Source organism: Sardina pilchardus, chromosome 21, assembly GCF_963854185.1.
Source record: "Sardina pilchardus chromosome 21, fSarPil1.1, whole genome shotgun sequence".
Classification (NCBI taxonomy): domain Eukaryota; kingdom Metazoa; phylum Chordata; class Actinopteri; order Clupeiformes; family Clupeidae; genus Sardina; species Sardina pilchardus.
This window is the reverse complement of record NC_085014.1, coordinates 17,476,275-17,494,377: the sequence shown is the minus strand read 5'-3', so window position 1 is coordinate 17,494,377 and position 18,103 is coordinate 17,476,275. Positions and strand designations below refer to the sequence as shown.

Here is an 18,103-nt window from a genome sequence, read left to right as displayed (position 1 = left end):
ACAGGGAATAGGTTGATGAACAATATTTTGAGACATCCCCCCCCCCCCCCCATTTAAATGGTGTGTCTGAAAGCAGACTGTGTCACCTGGTGTGTCTGAAATGCATGGAAATCAGACATTTTTGTCTCATGGTTAGATAAGCAGATGATGTTTGTTAATTCAGTGGAAAATCACAATTCAGATGTTGTGTAAAAGCCTGCATTTTTTTTCAGGCTGCATTGAACTTTCTCTCTGTCTGTCCTTCTGTCTTTCTGTCTGTCTGAATTGAATCGGAGGTCACATTTTTACCAACAACCCAATGATACATCTGATATCCACGATATTCCTTAGTAGTGGTGCAACGGATCATCATTGATCCGTGATCCGTTCGGATCAGTATCTTCGGTTCGGCACACACATGATCCGCGGATTGATTTATAATAATTATTAATAATAATGTCTGTGTGTTCTTCTGAAGTAACATGCGTGTCCACAAGGCATGCTTCTAGTCCCTCCCTACAGAGCCGTAGGCTCTGCTCCCCTAGCCTGCCTGCGCGTCTTTTCTGCTCTCACAAACGTTATTAGCGGTCATGCCATAACCAGCAATACATGGCTGCTAGTTTAAGTGCTGATGTGGCTGCACAGCAGCAACACAATAATAGCCTAATATCAAGTTCGTTTGTGCACACTTACATTTACTCTCAAGTTTGTTGCGCACCTACCTATGCTATGATATTTAGGTCATTTAGGCTTAGCCTACTGTTGGGGTCAATGTCAGCAATAAGCTACGCAACCTTGGCTAACTTGTACATCTGGAGATAGCTTGTGCTCACTAAAATCATAAAGGAGCATTGCAAGACACTCATCTCTTTTATGATCCCAGAAAGATTTTCTTCGACTTAGTTTTATTAACATGTATTTTATCTACTGACATAGAAAGCATAACGAATTGCATCCACATATGTCATCATGCACTATATCCAACTTATTTTGTCAAGAATAAAACCGTGAGACTGAAGGCTAATTACCCTCACATATTTCTTAAAGCAACAGGGACTCAATTGCACACACCTCCTAATGACTAAACATTTGTACTACTAGTAATTATGCAGATTGTGTGTGGAGGGTCAAGCAGAATCTTGGATGGCCACTGGTGTGAATGATCACACAATATTCAACATAAGGCTACTGGTGATTAAACACCAAATCAACTAAAATTGTAAAAAAGCATCGAAAAAGTCATTTAGTTAGTATCGGTATCGAAACAATAGTTTTGGTATCGTGACAACACTAGCCTACTTTAAACATATGCTGAAAGTGCTTGAGCCACGTTACAACATCCCGTCAAAGACAAAACTGTTTATTTGTCTTGTCTTGTCTTTTTTTTTTGCTGATCCGAAAAATGATCCGATCCGTGACTCTTGATCCGAGGAACGATCCGATCCGTGACTTTTTCGATCCGTTGCACCCCTATTCCTTAGGCAACAATGGGTGTGGTCATGACACCTCAGTATTGAGAAAAGGCTTTTCTATTTCTGGCAAAGCTGTGTTGTATTTTAATATTTTAATAACATTTTGTATTTTAATTTCAATGTGACTGTAGACAGTGCTTGACGCATCATAAGCCATGTAAATGCAAACTTTTATATTTTTCTGTCACTTAGAATTGTCAACATTTTGGAATAAAATACAAGTTGAAGCATATTCTAGTTAGCGTACTGAGAATGCACAAAGTCATAATGTAAACAGAATGGACTGAAGATGAAAACCGTCCAGATTTCTGATTTAAGGAATAAGGTGGATAGACTGATGGGATCATCGCCCTGCTGGCCATTTTTGTTTCCCAGAACGTTCCCTGTATGTTACTTTTGGTTAGGTTTTGGTTGCCATTTGGTTGCAGTGGAAAGTTTTTGTCATGTTCTCTAAGCTAAGCGTTCGCTGTCGGTTACATGTTTGGTTCCCTCACTGATCAGTGCATTTTTAAAGACTTGTATTCTCTCCGTTCCCTCATCCCTCCATTCCCTCATCCCTCCATTCCCTCATCCCTCCGCTGCAGAATGAGGTGGCCCAGCTGGTGGGGGAGATCTACCAGAACTTCTTTGTGGAGAGCCGCGAGATCCCCGTGGAGAAGGCCCTGCTCAAGGAGATCCAGCAGACGACCGTGGGCAACAAGGGCACCGACGTGTTCCACAAGATCCAGGCGGACGTGTACGAGACCATGAAGGAGCGCTACTACCCCTCCTTCCTGGTCAGCGACCTCTACGAGCGGCTGATCCGCCGCGAGGAGCAGCGCAGCATCTCCCAGTCCAGCAGCGAGGACAAGGACGAGAGCGTGAGTAGCGCCCCCTGTAGACAAACACGCGCTATGAACTCTCACGCTTGGGTCGCTGAGGCCAGGGGCCGAGACGGTGATGTTTTTTATGAATGCCAGCTCAGCCTATGTAGTGAGCTTTGGCTAAACATGCAGAGAGCCTGGCTTTTAAGAGCTACTGTAGGTTTAGGAGATGTAGGACTCCTACTGAAACGTCAATAGTTACAATCGTTTTCCTTTTCATATTAATTGGTTAGCATGGAGAAAACTTGAATTGTTTATTTTCTTTTGTAGAGCTAAAGTATTTCATCGCCCTTTGTAAGCCTAATGCTACAATGTACATAACATGTTAGATGGAGCAAGGATGCATAGATTAAGAAGAGCATAATGTATTGGCACAGTTGCTGCTGCTGTGATTTTTGCATTCCATACCGAACTCATCAGTAATGGCCTCCTGTCAGAAGTGCTTTTCCACTCCATGTGCCGAGTGCTCTGTGTGACTTTGCCTGTGCGTGACTTTGTCCAGAGCCAGACCATGGAGGGCGCGGAGGAGGGTCTGGACGAGGGCAGCAAGGGCATCAACGAGCAGGCCAGCTACGCCGCCAACAAGCTCCGGCAGCTCTACGACAAGCTGGAGTACAAGCGCCAGGCCCTCGGCTCCATCCAGAATGCACCAAAGCCAGACAAGAAGGTACGTCACCACCAGGGGTCAAAATTAACTTTTTGAAATGTGAATATCTACCAGCCAGAGACCGATAAACTGGTGAAATCCACCAGCCATTCAATAGGAAATACACATTTTCTGTCTGAAATCTACCAACCAACTTCAAAATTTACCAGCATTTGGCTGGTGGCTGGTGCTAATTTTGAGCCCTGGTCACCACCATCACAACCCGCTGCCCGTCACTCAAGAGTTAGCGTGAAATCAAAAACCGACTGAAAAAAAATAACTACATTTCTCACACAGAGATTGGCGTGGTTGCCGTGTGGTTTTACAGGATAATTGGCCCAAAAGTAGAGAGTGTACTGGACCTTCATCTGGTCATTTCCTCGCTATTTATTGAAGCTTTTTAATGCTAATTTGATGTTAAGCGTGTCAAGTATCTGGACATTTGAAGGCGTCATTTTCATTCAGGGAGCGTTCGACTCGTCTTTTGTAATCGTCCATATCTGGAAATTACAAACCCCAGGATTTGATTGCATTAACGGCACAGTTTCACAAAGACAACATCTCTGTGAAGGAAGCCTTTCATTCAGCGTGGCTAATGGCTCTTGGACACAAGGACACAGTACTCGACGTGTTTTGTCGCCAGGTGTGGCCTCATGGTGACCCCTCTCCAATCCTGGGCCCCGGTGCTATTGATGGCCTTCTCGCAGTGTTCAGGGACAGAGGAGCCCTGTGCCAATGCCACGCCAGCCATTTGTCCTCTCCTTCAGCAGAGCCCCCTCTGTAACACACACACACACACACACACACACACACACAAATACACACACACACACACACACACACACACACACACACACACACACACACACAAATACACACACACACACACACACACACACACACACACACACACACACACACTGTATGCACAACCCTGGTTTGAGGATTGCCAGCTAATTAAAAACATCCCTTTCAGATAGGGTTGACAAGGCCACAGAAGGTTTCTCCTGTTAAAACGGAGATTTGTCTTTCCCTTGGTATGTCTCTTATCTGCTGGCACTGGTGGGTTCAGGCCTCTGTGCCTGGAGACGATGCAGATTGCAATGATGTTTTGTGCATTATTCAAATCTGGAATTGAACATTGACGTGTGTGTGTGTGTGTGTGTGTGTGTGTGTGTGTGTGTGTGTGTGTGTGTGTGTGTGTGTGTGTGTGTGTGTGTGTGTGTGTGTGTGTGTGTGTGTGTGTGTGTGTGTGTGTGTGTGTGTGTGTGTGTGTGTGTGTGTGTGTGTGTGTGTGTGTGTGTGTGTGTGTGTGTGTGTGTGTGTGTGTGTGTGTGTGTGTGTGTGTGTGTGTGTGTGATCATCTCAGATTGTGTTGAAGCTGAAGGACGAGATCGGAGCCATGGAGAAGGAGCACAGCGACCTGCAGCTGCACATCTCACGCACAGACCTGTGGTGTGAGAACCTGGGCACGTGGAGGGCTGTCATCAGCGCTGCTGAGGTGAACCCCTTCACCTCCTCACCCCCTCTCCTCCTCACCTCCTCACCTCCTCACCCCCACTCTCTCACCCTTCACCTCCTCACCTCCTCACCCCCTCTCCCACTCCTCCTCACCCCCACTCCCTTACCCCCACTACCTCACCTCCTATCCTCCTCACCCCCACTCCCACTCCCACACCTCCTCATCCCCACTACCTCACCTCCTCACCTCCTCACCCCCACTCCCTCTCCTCCTCACCCCCACTCCCTCACCCCCCCTCTCCTCCTCACCCCCACTCCCACACCTCCTCATCCCCACTACCTCACCTCCTATCCTCCTCACCCCCACTCCCATACCCCCTCACCCCCACTCCCACACCTCCTTATCCCCACTACCTCACCACCTCACCTCTTCACCCCCACTCCCCCACTTCCATACCTCCTCTCTTCCTCACCCCCACTCTCTCTCCCGCACCTCTCTCTCCTCCGTTGTTAAACAAGCCGCTCAGGGGCATGTGAGAGCCATGCAGAAAAAATAGGCAGCTAGAGAGCCGTGCAGGCAACATGGGCAACTAGCACATCATTTTTGGGGTTGTTGGTTCAGAAGAGCATTTTAACATCTGTTAACTCGCTCGCTCTTACCATCGATTTAAAGAATAATAATATTTAGTGCTGTTTGCTCTGTCAGTAACAAGTCTAAGGTTTCACACTTACTCCCACTCTCACTACTATCACAGCAACTCATTTCTGTAACTGCCGCAGTTAACAATAAGATTCTGACAACAACAAGAGGTAACAGCCACTACAACGATAACAAAAAGGTTTCTTAATGCTAAACCATTCATGAAGAAAAGATCAGCTGTGCAGAATGGCTAGAAAATGTTTCAGCACTAGCATTTTCAGTCACTGTATTTTTCTGAAGGTCCTTGCTGTCTAAAGGAAGGACTTGTTTGTCCTTGACGTGAACTGGAACTTCAACCAGACATGCGATAAGGTCTGAGGTTTGAGTTTGTAAAAAGCTAGCTTTCGCTCGTGTCTAGCTCGTTTGGGTTATATTAGTATTCTAATCCATTTCTGTTCACTTGAACACTGATAAAGACAAAGCGTGTGTCTTCCATTTCCCTATTCGCCCGCAGCGTGACAAAGCCTCTCAGATGAGCTGTGATTGGGCCTTTGTTTGTTTAATTGACCATTAAATAGTCAAATGGTGCAATCGCTCATGTTCATAGCTCTTTTGTTTTGCCTTAATTGGCATTTCGGGTTGTCATGTTTTCATAATCATCACTACAACTGTCCTAACATTCCTTTTAGATGACTGATGCCATGTGGATTGGGAATTTTATTTGAGTGTGGGTTATTCCGGAGTTATTATTCCAAAGGGTACACATTCTTTTAAATTATGTGCGGTTTGCTCAAGCTTTTTGTCACTGCACACCAGCATCGTTATGAAACAGCTTGTTTTTCGATATGCTGTCTGACAATGTAGTTATAAGATTGACACTTTCGATAGTAAGAAAGTGATGCTACGTCGTTCACATACTCTGAGCTGAAACTGTGGTCCCTGAGGCGTGTGTTGTCATGAGTTCCTGTGCTGGTCTGTTAGGGGATTTAAAGCATGCCTTGGGTTAGAACATATCGGCTCTTTGTGCAAGTCAGACAGGTTGGCTGTTTGCCCTCTTCATCAGTCATTGCAGCCAAATGGGTAAGGCCGGCCATGTGGACCTTAAGTGACCGGCTCTGTCGTAATCTACCGTCCTGCGTGTCCTCTCTGCTTTCCTTCCCTCCCTCCCTTTCTTTCTTCCTCTCTCGCTGTCTTTTTTGCACTCTCTTTTCACTGCTTGCACAATCTCTCTCTATCACACACACTCGCTGTCTGTCTGTCTGTCTGTCTGTCATTCAATGTCAGTACATTGTCAGTGTCAGCGTGTGTTTTATTGGCATGACAATTTGAAGTGAACACAGTGTTTGCAAACAGAATGCAATGGCACGACAGACAAAAATGACATTCGCAATTATATTGATTCATCTAGCAGACGCTTCTATCCAAATCCATTAAAGGATGTAGTATTAATAGCTACTAAGGTCTCCACTGGATTGTAGCTTTAATGTTATTCATGAATCAATATTAGGACCAGATGATGCAAGTATGTAGTATTAGTTTAAGTGCAATCAAAGGAGAAAGTGGTTGAGGAAGAATGAGCTAGAGAGGAGAAGAGGGAAATGCATGGTAAGTGCATGTCAGGTGTGTTGGGGTTGTTAGAAGAGGAGGTTCCCGTTGAAGTTTTGAGTCTTCAAGAGCTTCAAGAACATATGCATCTGAGATGAACAAGCTTGTGTGTGTGTCTGTGTGTGTGTGTGTGTCTGTGTGTGTGTGTCTGTGTCTGTGTCTGTGTGTCTGTGTCTGTGTCTGTGTCTGTGTCTGTGTCTGTGTCTGTGTCTGTGTCTGTGTGTGTGTCCCCTTCCCGGCCGTGCTGGACTCATCCCTGTGTGTGCTCCGCAGGCGTGCGAGGAGAACGGAGAGCAGGTGCCGATCTACTCGGTGGCCGTCAGCCTGCCGGAGGGCGACGACACCAAGAGCAGCCGCTGGACCGTCACCAGGAGGCTCCCGGAATTCCAGGCCCTCCACAGGAAGCTCACCGAGGTAACACACTTACAGAACACCCCCCCCCCCCCCCCGAGAGCGAGGTCACTTCCTGTCTTTTAGAATTTTTGTTCACCTCATTGGGCAGACTAGGGAAATGTAAACAAGTCAACATGGTGGTGATGGATACTGCAGCACTCAAAACAGCATTTGGTCAAAAGCATTATGGGATCTCAGTGTGGTGCAACTTATGGTGATGGTGAGGAAGGTCTTTGTTGTTTTGTTGGAAAAACTCTAAAGCTCAGTATGAATACAGATGGGGACAAAATGTCTTTTTTCTTTCATAATACTCTCCCCACCACCACCATCTCCACCACCCCACGATCTCCACCTGACTCCCCTACCAGATGTGCAGATACACACCGTCAGTAGTCAGGAGATCTGATTTCCCTTTTTATCAGCGCCGTATACCGTGACAGTCAAGGGAGCAAGCATGACTCATCAGTTCAGTGGCTTATGTGCAGATCTATCACAAAGGATGGCACACCATGGTAGGCAGATTTGTAATGTGGATTCTTTTGCTCACTTTTACTTTAACTCCTTCTTGCAGTGTTTCCCCTCTTTGAAGAAGGTCCAGCTGCCATCGCTGAGTAAACTGCCATTCAAATCCATCGACCAAAAATTCCTTGAGAAATCCAAAAACCAGCTCAACGCCTTCTTACAGGTGAGACACGCCGTCTGCATGCCATCTCCTCCCCATTTCTAAACACATAAAACCCTTCTCTGAAAATCTCTGTGGTTTCTCGATCCCAGGATGTAAGTCCAGCACAGAAAAGAAAATGGATGAATTAAGTAGCGGCGTCTGAAATGTGATATGATCTGTAATGTAATGTCATCTCTCCCTCAATTATGAATTTTCTTTCTCTCGCTGGAGGGGCGAACAAAAACACCATCAGTGCTTTGGTGGTGTTTTTCATGGCATGTTTGCTGGCTTGTATGCCCCCCCCCTCACCCCCAGGCTACATGTTCTCACAAAAGGCAATTTCAGGCTCCACAGGTGCCCTGTTTTATTGGCACTAGCTGAAGGGTGTGTGCATGATGGCACCCGCTACACAGGTTGAAAATGAAAGCCATGCTTTGAGTCCGCCAGCCGCCAGCTGCCAACTGCCAACCGCATTCTGCACTCTAGCAGGAGAGTGGCAGCAGCCTGCTGAGGCTCAGTGGAGCCTGGTGGGAGGGGTGAACCGTGGCTGCAATGGCTGGACATCGGAGCACATTTCTGTCTTTTTGTCTTTTTCGGTGAAATGTAACTGCGTTTTTTTTTTTATTGCTATAGCTTGTCATTTTGTGATTGCTTTAAGTGGGTGGGCATCAAAGCAGGAGAGGTTTGGTGTCCTTAAGGGGATTATTTTAGCTAGTTGTTCCTGCGACCAACCAGCATCTGAATATTCACATTGATCTTTGTTGCCAGATTTGTGCTCTAAAACCTGTTATTTTATGGTGGTTTGAAGGGGAAGTGACTTGAAGCGCAAACAGGTTTCATGTTTCGTAAGGGGGATATTTTCGCTCGGTTTGTGTGCTTGAATACCTTTTTTAATGATCGCTGCGGGCTTTAGCGAAATAATGTGTTTGTTTTGTCATCCCAAAGGCTTTCTACATGTTAGCGTCAGACAGGTTTCTGTTAAGACGTGAGCAGCCTGCAACACAAGCTGTAAAATGAGATTGCCGTGGCAAATGTTGACCAAAAATCAGGCTGTAAAAACCATACTTGGGGGGGAGAGTAAACACACCAGCAATAAAAACAATGCAATAAAACAGATGAGGAAGTACTAGCTAAACGACTACCTTTATTACTTCGGATGAGCCAGCCATCAGAAGCACATTTTCAGCCAAGGCCTGGAGTCAGCAGGCTCGATATCCATCTGGTCCGATGTTGTCGGGCCAAGACAGCAAAGTCCACCTCCCTTGTGGCCTTTTTACTGAGACTGATTACCCTCATATAGACCTAATGATTCTCCCAGACTCTCCAGTACCGAAGTTCGTTGCACCCATCTTGATCAGATGTCAATTACTCTCATTGTGTGGTAGTACACACATCACACATGGATTACCTTGATGGGAAAGAATGATGACCTTTGACCTTTTTCCTTGGTGTGTGTGGTGTCGTCCTGCAGAAAATGCTGATGGACGAGCGCATGTGCCAGAGCGAGGCGCTCTACGCCTTCCTCAGCCCCTCCCCCGAGCACCTCAAGGTCATGGACATCCAGAAGAAGTCCTCCTTCTCACTGGCCTCCTTCCTGGAGAGGCTGCCTGGGGACTTCTTCTCCCATCAGGAGGTGAGATCCCCCTCCCTCCTTGACCCCTAGACACACACACACACACACACCTGTTACAGTATGAGCCTGTTTTTATCCTTGCTGTGTGGGTGTGTGTGGGTGTCAAGTGTTAATTTTAGGACTCTGAAAATATAAAAATAAATGTTTATATTTTCATGTATATCAATATATGAAAATTCAAGTTGAAATGTTTATAATGTGTACATTTGTCCCTGTTTGTATGTTGGAGTGGTGCCAGTTCCTGGCTCTGGAGAACTTGTCTTTATATATATATATATATATATATATATACAAATAAATAAATAATCGATAATAGTTTCTTCACAACAAACTCCTTGCTCCCTCTGGAACTTCACTTTGGATCATTAGCTCTAATGCAGACTAAGTGCATCTGAAGCACTCTTGTGCTAAAGCAGGCCAAGGCACCAGTGTGCATTCACTATTGCTCCTTCATACTTCAGTAGCCTGAGGCCTGCAGTTTTTACAATGGCACCACTTGAAAGCAACACATCTTGATAGCTAGCTATTTATGTCGGGGTATGACTCACTCTGGCCAAAAAAAAAAAAAAAGAAGAGGCAAGTGTCGCCGTGTGCTACCGGTCCTCTGAGACCCAGGGCGAGACATATTCATGAGGCTCATTTCCTGGGCGTGTCATTTCCTGTGTCATCAGGAGGAGGCGGAGGACGACAGTGACCTCTCGGACTACGGCGACGAGGCCGACGGGAAGAAGGATGCCCTCGCCGAGCCGTGCTTTATGCTCATCGGAGAGATCTTCGAACTCAGGGGCAGTGAGTGTCACCTGTGATGCAGCTCACATGGCAGAGAGTGCGGCGGGGTGTGTGTGTGTTTGAGTGTGTGTTTGAGTGTGTGTTTGAGTGTGTGTTTGAGTGTATGTTTGAGTGTGTGTTTGTGTGTGTGTTTGTGTGTGTGTTTGTGTGTTTGAGTGTGTCAGGGGTTGCAGGCTGCTTTCCTTATCCATAATTATGCATATCAGAAGCCTGTGTCTATCTCTGTATCCGTGTGTATGTGTGTGTGTGTGTGTGTGTGTGTGTGTGTGTGTGTACGCTATGCGCTATGCATTCATGCACCCCTGTAAACCTTGATTGCATCAAACCGTTGTGAGGTGGTTGTGCACATCCATTGACTTCAGCAAGCCACCTGCACTCCTCTGACGAGCAATATCCATCCTCCTCTGTTTTTCCTGCACTCCTCTCTTTCTCCACGACGTTCCATCCTTCTTCCTCCCAGCGTCAGTCACTCTCCCTCTGCGTCCCCTAACAGGAGCCGAAGGCTGTCGTTACCGATAGGTCATTCCCTCACGCATCAGTCCCCCGCCCCGCACACAACCTCATTACGCTCCCATTGATTTAGTCTGTCAAGGAAACTTACTTGAATTCCCTCTCGGCAGACGGTTCGACCATTTGCACAGACAAACAGAAGTAGGAATGTTGCAGTGAGACTTTTTTACCACTTCCTTGAGCATTAACTTTGCCTACCTGGCTGGTGGTTACTGGTATGCACAGATAGTTTAATGATGCTCAGACATGTAAATACGGTCAGGAAGTTCAACACCAAAGCATGCCCTTTCATCAGCCTCTTATTTCATCAGTTGGAGTTACTTAATGACTCCGTAGTACTTGGACATACAGTAGTTAATCAAAGTCATCAAAGTAGCTGGTAACAGGATATACAGTTTGTTTTGGAAATATATGTTGGTATGCTGTTGTCAGGGTTATTGAATATTGCACATTGGCAGACTAAAGGTGATAATCATTGGGGCAACTTTTTGGGCAGTGTTGCTGGGCAACCACATCATTTGCCAACTGATGATTTGAAGTACTCCAGAAAAAAATGCATGACCAATTTCAATGGGAATGTACCCGGACAACAATGCTCTGGAACATTGCCCGGCAACAGTGCTCAAAAAGGCCTCATGTATCATCAGCTTAGAGGAGAACTCGGGCATGTGTCAGCCTAGAGTGATGTTGTTAGAGGTCTCTCAGTTCTGTCAGCAGGATAAACAATGGATAAAAAAGAAAGGAATATCTGTGCGATATTAATTTAGCTGTCATGTGAGTGGCGAGAATGGTTAGGCAGCTTCACAGCTATCATTTGGGGGCAGAAACTAGTGTCAAAAGTAAACCACTTTTTGCGCTTCTGAAGGGGCTCGATGTGTCTTTAATAGTGCGGGGCACCATGGGCAGGGACACAAGCAGTCAGTCACACAGCTCTATTTTCTTCAGTTGCTTCCTGTCAAGTGCAGCTGGTCATGCTAGTTGCTGCCTGTATGAATATTTGATATGTGCCAGCAGTCTTGAATATAGACCAGTGAAACCTGTTGTTCGTTTGCAACTTCCCCACACGTCACACTGAACGCATCCCAACTGAGCAGCTCAAAACCATTTAACACACCTGCAGGAACACTGCAGCAGGAACTCTTCCTTTGAGTACATTCAGAAACGTCAGAAATATAGCAGGGGCCCATTAACATTAGAGAACGAAAGGTATACACACTTCTCTGTTAGCAACTCAGTGGCACGCTCTTAGCTGCCGACACTATAGGAGCATGGGGACACCACAACAAGCCATTGAGCATGCAGATGCTCAGCTGTTCGCCCACACCAGGACCTCTGTCCGTCTCCGCTCTCTCTGGACAGAGGGACTCGTTCATGCCTCGAGCTGGGCCACCTGAGCGTGTCAAGACAAGCCTGTTCTGCACACGGAGTGTGCTGAGGGTGGGATGCCGCAGTGCCTTTTGAGTGCAGTTCAGCTGTGAGCTGGGTGGAAGCGAAAGGAGAGGGGCTTTGGGGACCGTGCTGCTGCGCAGCTGTCTGACCACAGCTGTGGGGTTCTAGAATAGAACAGCGGAAGGTCGGGAGCTCCATCCTAGAGACTTAACTAGAGAGAGTTAAAGCGATATTAATGAAGGATCTTTGACTTAACATTTATATTTATTCATTTGCCATGTCGTTTTTGCCCAAAGCGACTTGCAAAACGAGGAGTAGCATTCAAGCTATGTTGCAAACCTTAGATGAACAATAAAATGATAAACACTAAATGATGAATGATAAACAAACAGTTGCTGCAGGGGGACTGCACCGTTAGTTATCCCCCTGGATAAGAGCATCTAGTACATGACGAGTGATGTAATTTTCTATTGGAAGATTGGTCTTGTGTGGTGCCAATGTTCTAGCATGTACACTTACCCTCCCCTCTTGTCTGTGTCCCACAGTGTTCAAATGGGTACGGAAGACACTAATTGCACTAGTTCAAGTCACATTTGGACGGACCATCAACAAGTAAGTTCCAGTGTTTCTTGCTTTGTGCAAGTCATGATAAAGTAGTCTGCAGAAATGAGTGAAAGTGAACGTGGGACTGAAGTCTAGAAACCAGCTGCCTCATGGGAGTGAAATAAACAATGAAATGTTGGAGGGGGAAAAATCCTGTTCCTTTGAAAGGAAAAAAAAACATTGCATCTGTGCCCAAACAAAAAACAAATATCAAACTCTTGTTGTCTTCTTTGAAAATCAATACAAAACGTTGAACCCACAAGCTAAAGTAGAGTTGTTTTGTGGTTGTATTGAGTTATTTTTTTTATTGTCAAACCAGTAGAAACAAAATTTGAAAGTGGAAAAAAATAAGCAGTATTATTAAAGCAAAAATGAATAACAGTGGGCCTCCTATCAGTGATGGTGGCCTGAGAACCAGGGCTGTGGCTAGAGTGGAGTGGTGCTGTAAGGCCTGCAGGCCTCAGCTCAAGGCTTGGACTGGGGGGGGGGGGGGGCTTTGTCCACTATGACAAGCCTAATTACGAGGTTGGCCTTGGGTGGAGGGTGGTGGGGCTTTGTCCACTATGACAAGCCTAATGACCACATTCTCACACCCACCTCCCCCTCAAAACACACTTAACATGCTCACTCAAGAGAAAGAACGTGACGTACGCATGCACGCACACTTAACATATACTTAAACCCAATTAAGTGCTGACCAGTACTTCAACACAAATATGACTCATGCAGACACAGTCAGTGGAAACATACTCATTCTGCAGATACACCCTCTATCTCTCTCTGTCGCTCTCTCACGCACACACACACACACACACACACACACACACACACACACACACCACATCAGAACCTCTTCTTTGTGAATGTTGTCAGCTTTCTAATAGCTGGTCATTATTGGCCCTTGTCAAAAAGTGTCCCAGAGAGTGGGCGTTGATGGGCTTGTTTCGTGATGGAAATGATTTGCTTCCTCGCGGCCTGAGCAACCGCGCTCTCTCTGAATCATCCTCCTTTCAAAACAACCCCAATGATTTCCACTATGGTTTGGTTGGCTTGCTTTTTGCAGTTGTGTAGAACACCTCTATAACACAATACACAAACCAATCATGTTTCCCCATTCAGTGTGCCCTTGGGGATTGTGTTGTGTCCTTCAAAGAACTGTTCATTACGGTCCTACTAGAGTAGCCTAGTTCTGCCTCTTTGATCGTGCCACTTTTTAATGGCCAGGCTTTGTATGGCTGCACTGATCAATGTGAAATATGGGGACTTGTTGCTTGTTTGTTGCTTCTGAGGGAGGGTTTCAAACAGGTCCGTTTCATTTAGACAACACCTCTATTGAAACACCAGGTACATTCATGTGTCACAAGATGCTTTTATTTGTCCTTGCCTTTATTTGGTTTTGGTAAAAGACCTATTGACATTTTTCAAAAGCAATAATTGCTATCATTAGGCATGTTCTGGACATGCTACAGTAGTTGCCTGGCTCATGTGGTTTTGATGTTGGAGAACTCCTTCAGTTAAATTCACAGATAGACCATAGACCAGTCTCCTTCAGTGTCTTCTCCCTCTGCATCGTACAGGTACAACACAAAATGTACATGACAGTTTAAGTGTCTGCTGCAGAGGAAGCATGTAGCAACCTGGATTCAGTTCCCCATTGTAGCTCTAACCCTCTTGTGGTTCAAAATCTATTAGAAGTGACACCACTGGATTCTATCAGACACATGTGAACACATTCAGAATGGAAAGCCAGCACACAGCATATTGCATTACATTACTGTTGTGTGATGATGTCGCACTCCATAACCTCTTTCTCTGTTACTCTTTGCTTCTCTGTCTCTTCCTCCCTCTCTTTCTCTGTCACTCTGACTCCCTCTCTCTCTCTCTCCATAACCTTTCTCTGTTACTCTTTGCTTCTCTGTCTCTCCCTCCCTCTCTTTCTGTCACTCTGACTCCCTCTCTCTCTCTTTCCCTTTCTCTCTCTCTCCATAACCTCTATCTCTGTTGCTCTTTGCTTCTCTGTCTCTTCCTCCCCCTCTCTCTCTCTCTCTCTGTCCCTCTGACTCCCTCTTTCTCTCCTTCCCTTTCTCTCTCTCCCCCCCTCCTGGGCCACTCTGCAGGCAGATCAGAGACACGGTGAACTGGATCTTCAGTGAGCAGATGCTTGTTTACTACATCAACATTTTCCGGGACGCCTTCTGGCCCAACGGGAAGCTGGCGCCCCGCGCCGAGGCTCGCTCCGACTCGGAACGCCGCGAGACCAAGGAGAGGGCCCAGCAGAAGCTGCTGGATAATATCCCAGGTAAATCCTGGCTTATCTTCAGCTACGCCCAGACAAACCCCCTACTGCCTCACATAGACAGCTATCTAGGTACTATCAGTCTAAATATGAAATGTTACTTCACCCATGGTCTGTCTGACATATTGTTGTCTGAGTATTGATATTTTAGTGGAGTAAAATAACATTTCTCCTTTTGGACTCAACAACATACAGTAGATGGCTCATCGGCCAATCTTGTCTCCAAGGCAACGGTCTTTATGAGTTGAACTGTAGGTTAAGAGCTTGTCAGGAAGGGGCGTCAGGATCATGCATAGACAATGCAGAGACCAAGAAACACATTCAATCAGCCAAAAGGCAGTCATTAAACATGCAAGGGTGAGCAAAGTAATAACGAGCAACGATATAATTATTTCAAATACGGACGCACAAAGTTGTAACGAATGAGCAAAATAATAATGACTCGCAAGTCACGATATGATTATTTTTAAACCGTCATCCTGTTTGCATAGTTGGTGCACTGAAGTGAAAGCAAATGCATTAGTGGAGGGGGAGTGCTTCTAGAAGTTTTCTGTTTCACAGAATAAACACTGAAAGGCCATGAAGCCAAATGAGCATTCTCTCATCCCCAGTCAGTGTCATGTGCAATTGAAAGCTGCACTCTCCTCTTATCTGAGTGTTTTCCATTAGAGACTCTTGGGTGCTCAAGGTGACGGAGCATGAGTGAGAAACAAGAGAGAGGAGAGGAGTGAGAGGAGTGGAGAGGAAGCGAGAGAGAGAGAGGGAGAGGATGGAGAGAAGAAAAGAGAAAAAGATTAGGCAGAGCAGGTAGAGGGACAATGGAAAGAGAGAGAGACAGAGAGAGAGACAGAGAGAGAGAGAGAGAGCGACAGAGAGAGAGAGGGGAGACAATTACACCCTCAACTAGAGGGCCTCCGTTAATCACGTTCCACTTCACTGCCTCTTACTAATAACACCGTTTGGAGTGTTTGCATTTTGATGGAGAGAGAGACAACAAAACTCTTCAACAGAGACACACTTTGTTTACTGGATGGACACGTCTACAGTTGGGGACTAAACAGATCCAGTGGTGTAGTCACAATTTGTGACTCAATCAGAAGTCTAAATATTAATACACGTGTTGAATTCAGAATCTCTCATATAGCTGACTCAGATAACTCAAAAACAAGATTGTTTCATATCCGCTTCTGTGACTAATACTTGACAAACTGGTTGTGTTATCTGGTCTGGTATCTATCTGATCTACAGGAAGAGATTAAAATGAATTGTTTTCACTCTCCCTCCCTCCCTCTCGGATCCCTTGTTTGTTAGATGCACTACAGAATCTTGTGGGACAGCAGAACGCCAGATACGGCATCATCAAAATCTTCAATGCACTTCAGGAAACCAGTGCCAACAAACATCTTCTCTATGTAAGTCTCAGACATGAGGGGGGAAAAAACCCTCTCACATCTCTTTCTTGCTTTCCTCATGGGTCCCACTGGCAGCACAGATTCCACCATTCACAACACAAATGCACACTGTGTGTGTGTGTGTGTGTGTGTGTGTGTGTAGAGTGTGTAGAGTGTGTACTCTCCTTCTGGTTTCCCCTTTTCTCTTTCATTTCCGTGTTCTCTGAACCTGAAACCCATCACTGCAGAATGTTCACATTTAGACCCGTTTAAAAAAAAAAAAAAAAAAGAAAAAAAGTGTTTTAGTTCAGTTCCATTTTCATATCCTAGTGTAGAGCTTTTTAAGGTGAAATATGAAAAAATTGAAATCCTCCTACCAAGACAGATAATGATGTGCAATTTGGGAGGTGTGCAATTTGTTTTCTGTAAGTGTCTGGTATGCACCAGAAAATGTTGTGTGGACATCAGAAACTTGCAAGAACTTTTTGCCCATGTGTTCTTAAGTACTCTCTTCCTAAGAACTTTGAATTTCAGGTGTGCATGTTCCTTTGGGGGCTCTGCAGTTAGTGTCCTGTGTTCTTCCTCCTGTTTGTGCTTAACTTTAGTGTTTAATGTTGCCCTTGTTGCCACGGCTATGCTAACAGTAGTACTAAAGAAACACATTTTTCTGCTTCATTGCTCAGTGTATTTAGTAGTGATTTTAATTACAATATTGTTAACTTTGGCAGTACTGAATATATACTGGCCAATACTGAAATGCTAGTGAAAGAAGAGGTGCCTACAGGCAGTGGCTAATGAATGCATTACTGAGATTGAGATCTGAAATGGGAAATAATCTAGTTTGGTCTTGTGTTGCCACCTAGTGGTAGGATGAAGAACACTATAAACCAATATAATGACTAGAATGAGTCATTTTGTATTCTGTTATCAAGAAAGATGTTTTTTCACATGTTTTCTCTCCCCCTGTGTCTCTTCTGTAGATCCTCCTTGAGATGCTTCTCAAAGAACTCTGTCCTGAACTAAACGGGGAAAAGGACCACGTCCAGTAAACCATCACAAACACAAATACAGAAGCTCACACGATGAAGACACACACACACACACACACACACACACACACACACACACACACACACACACACATACACACACTCACACCCAGGTTGACCTTCAGTTCTCTGTCTGTGACTGGAGGACTGCTTTTAGTTCTTGTTCTTTCTCTTTCTCTCTGTCTGGTCCGTTGACCAATTAGTGCTCATTTAGTGGGCTCTGTTTATTTCTTCACTTCAGATCTCTCGTTTAGTTCTGCTGGGGATGGACAGGTCTGACTCTGCTTGTCTGTTTGTGTATGGAGATTTTGTTTTCTAAAAAACCAAGGGGAAGGTCTTATGACATGTGAATAGCTGTGAATTGAGTGTTGTGTCGGTAAACACAAATAAATACATAAAAACACAACAGTAACCATGGACCTCATACAAACCCCTACCTACAGTACAGTACAGTCATTCGGAAGGCTTTTTATCGTGCAATATGTCATGTCAAGTTATTATTGTGACCATTTTATTTGTGATATTATTATGATAGATTTTTATTTTTACCAAAACTAGTTTAGAGCATTTGTAAGCAATAAAATGCGAAACTTATCTTTGACTGGTGTTTTTCTTTGCAGTGATCGCCATACCACCGATCCCTACTTGTTTACGTACTGTTCCTTAGCGACCTGTTACAATTTCCTCAATGGGTGCTATTTTCAGAGGCGTGCCATCTGC

General features: G+C 45.2%; 1 protein-coding gene across 1 annotated transcript in view; it reads left to right on the top strand.

Annotated features, from left to right (window-relative positions):
* The window catches only part of snx25 (sorting nexin 25), a 63,212-nt gene extending 45,235 nt beyond the window's left edge, over positions 1-17,977 (top strand). The window contains exons 9-19 of the mRNA XM_062524347.1: positions 2,036-2,311; positions 2,817-2,981; positions 4,330-4,461; positions 6,940-7,080; positions 7,631-7,744; positions 9,195-9,356; positions 10,028-10,145; positions 12,590-12,656; positions 14,765-14,946; positions 16,255-16,355; positions 17,315-17,977. Of these exons, the coding sequence (XP_062380331.1) occupies positions 2,036-2,311; positions 2,817-2,981; positions 4,330-4,461; positions 6,940-7,080; positions 7,631-7,744; positions 9,195-9,356; positions 10,028-10,145; positions 12,590-12,656; positions 14,765-14,946; positions 16,255-16,355; positions 17,315-17,383 (1,527 nt within the window). The 3' untranslated portion in view covers positions 17,384-17,977. The remainder of the gene's footprint in view (positions 1-2,035; positions 2,312-2,816; positions 2,982-4,329; positions 4,462-6,939; positions 7,081-7,630; positions 7,745-9,194; positions 9,357-10,027; positions 10,146-12,589; positions 12,657-14,764; positions 14,947-16,254; positions 16,356-17,314) is intronic.
* The last annotated feature ends 126 nt before the right edge of the window (positions 17,978-18,103 follow it).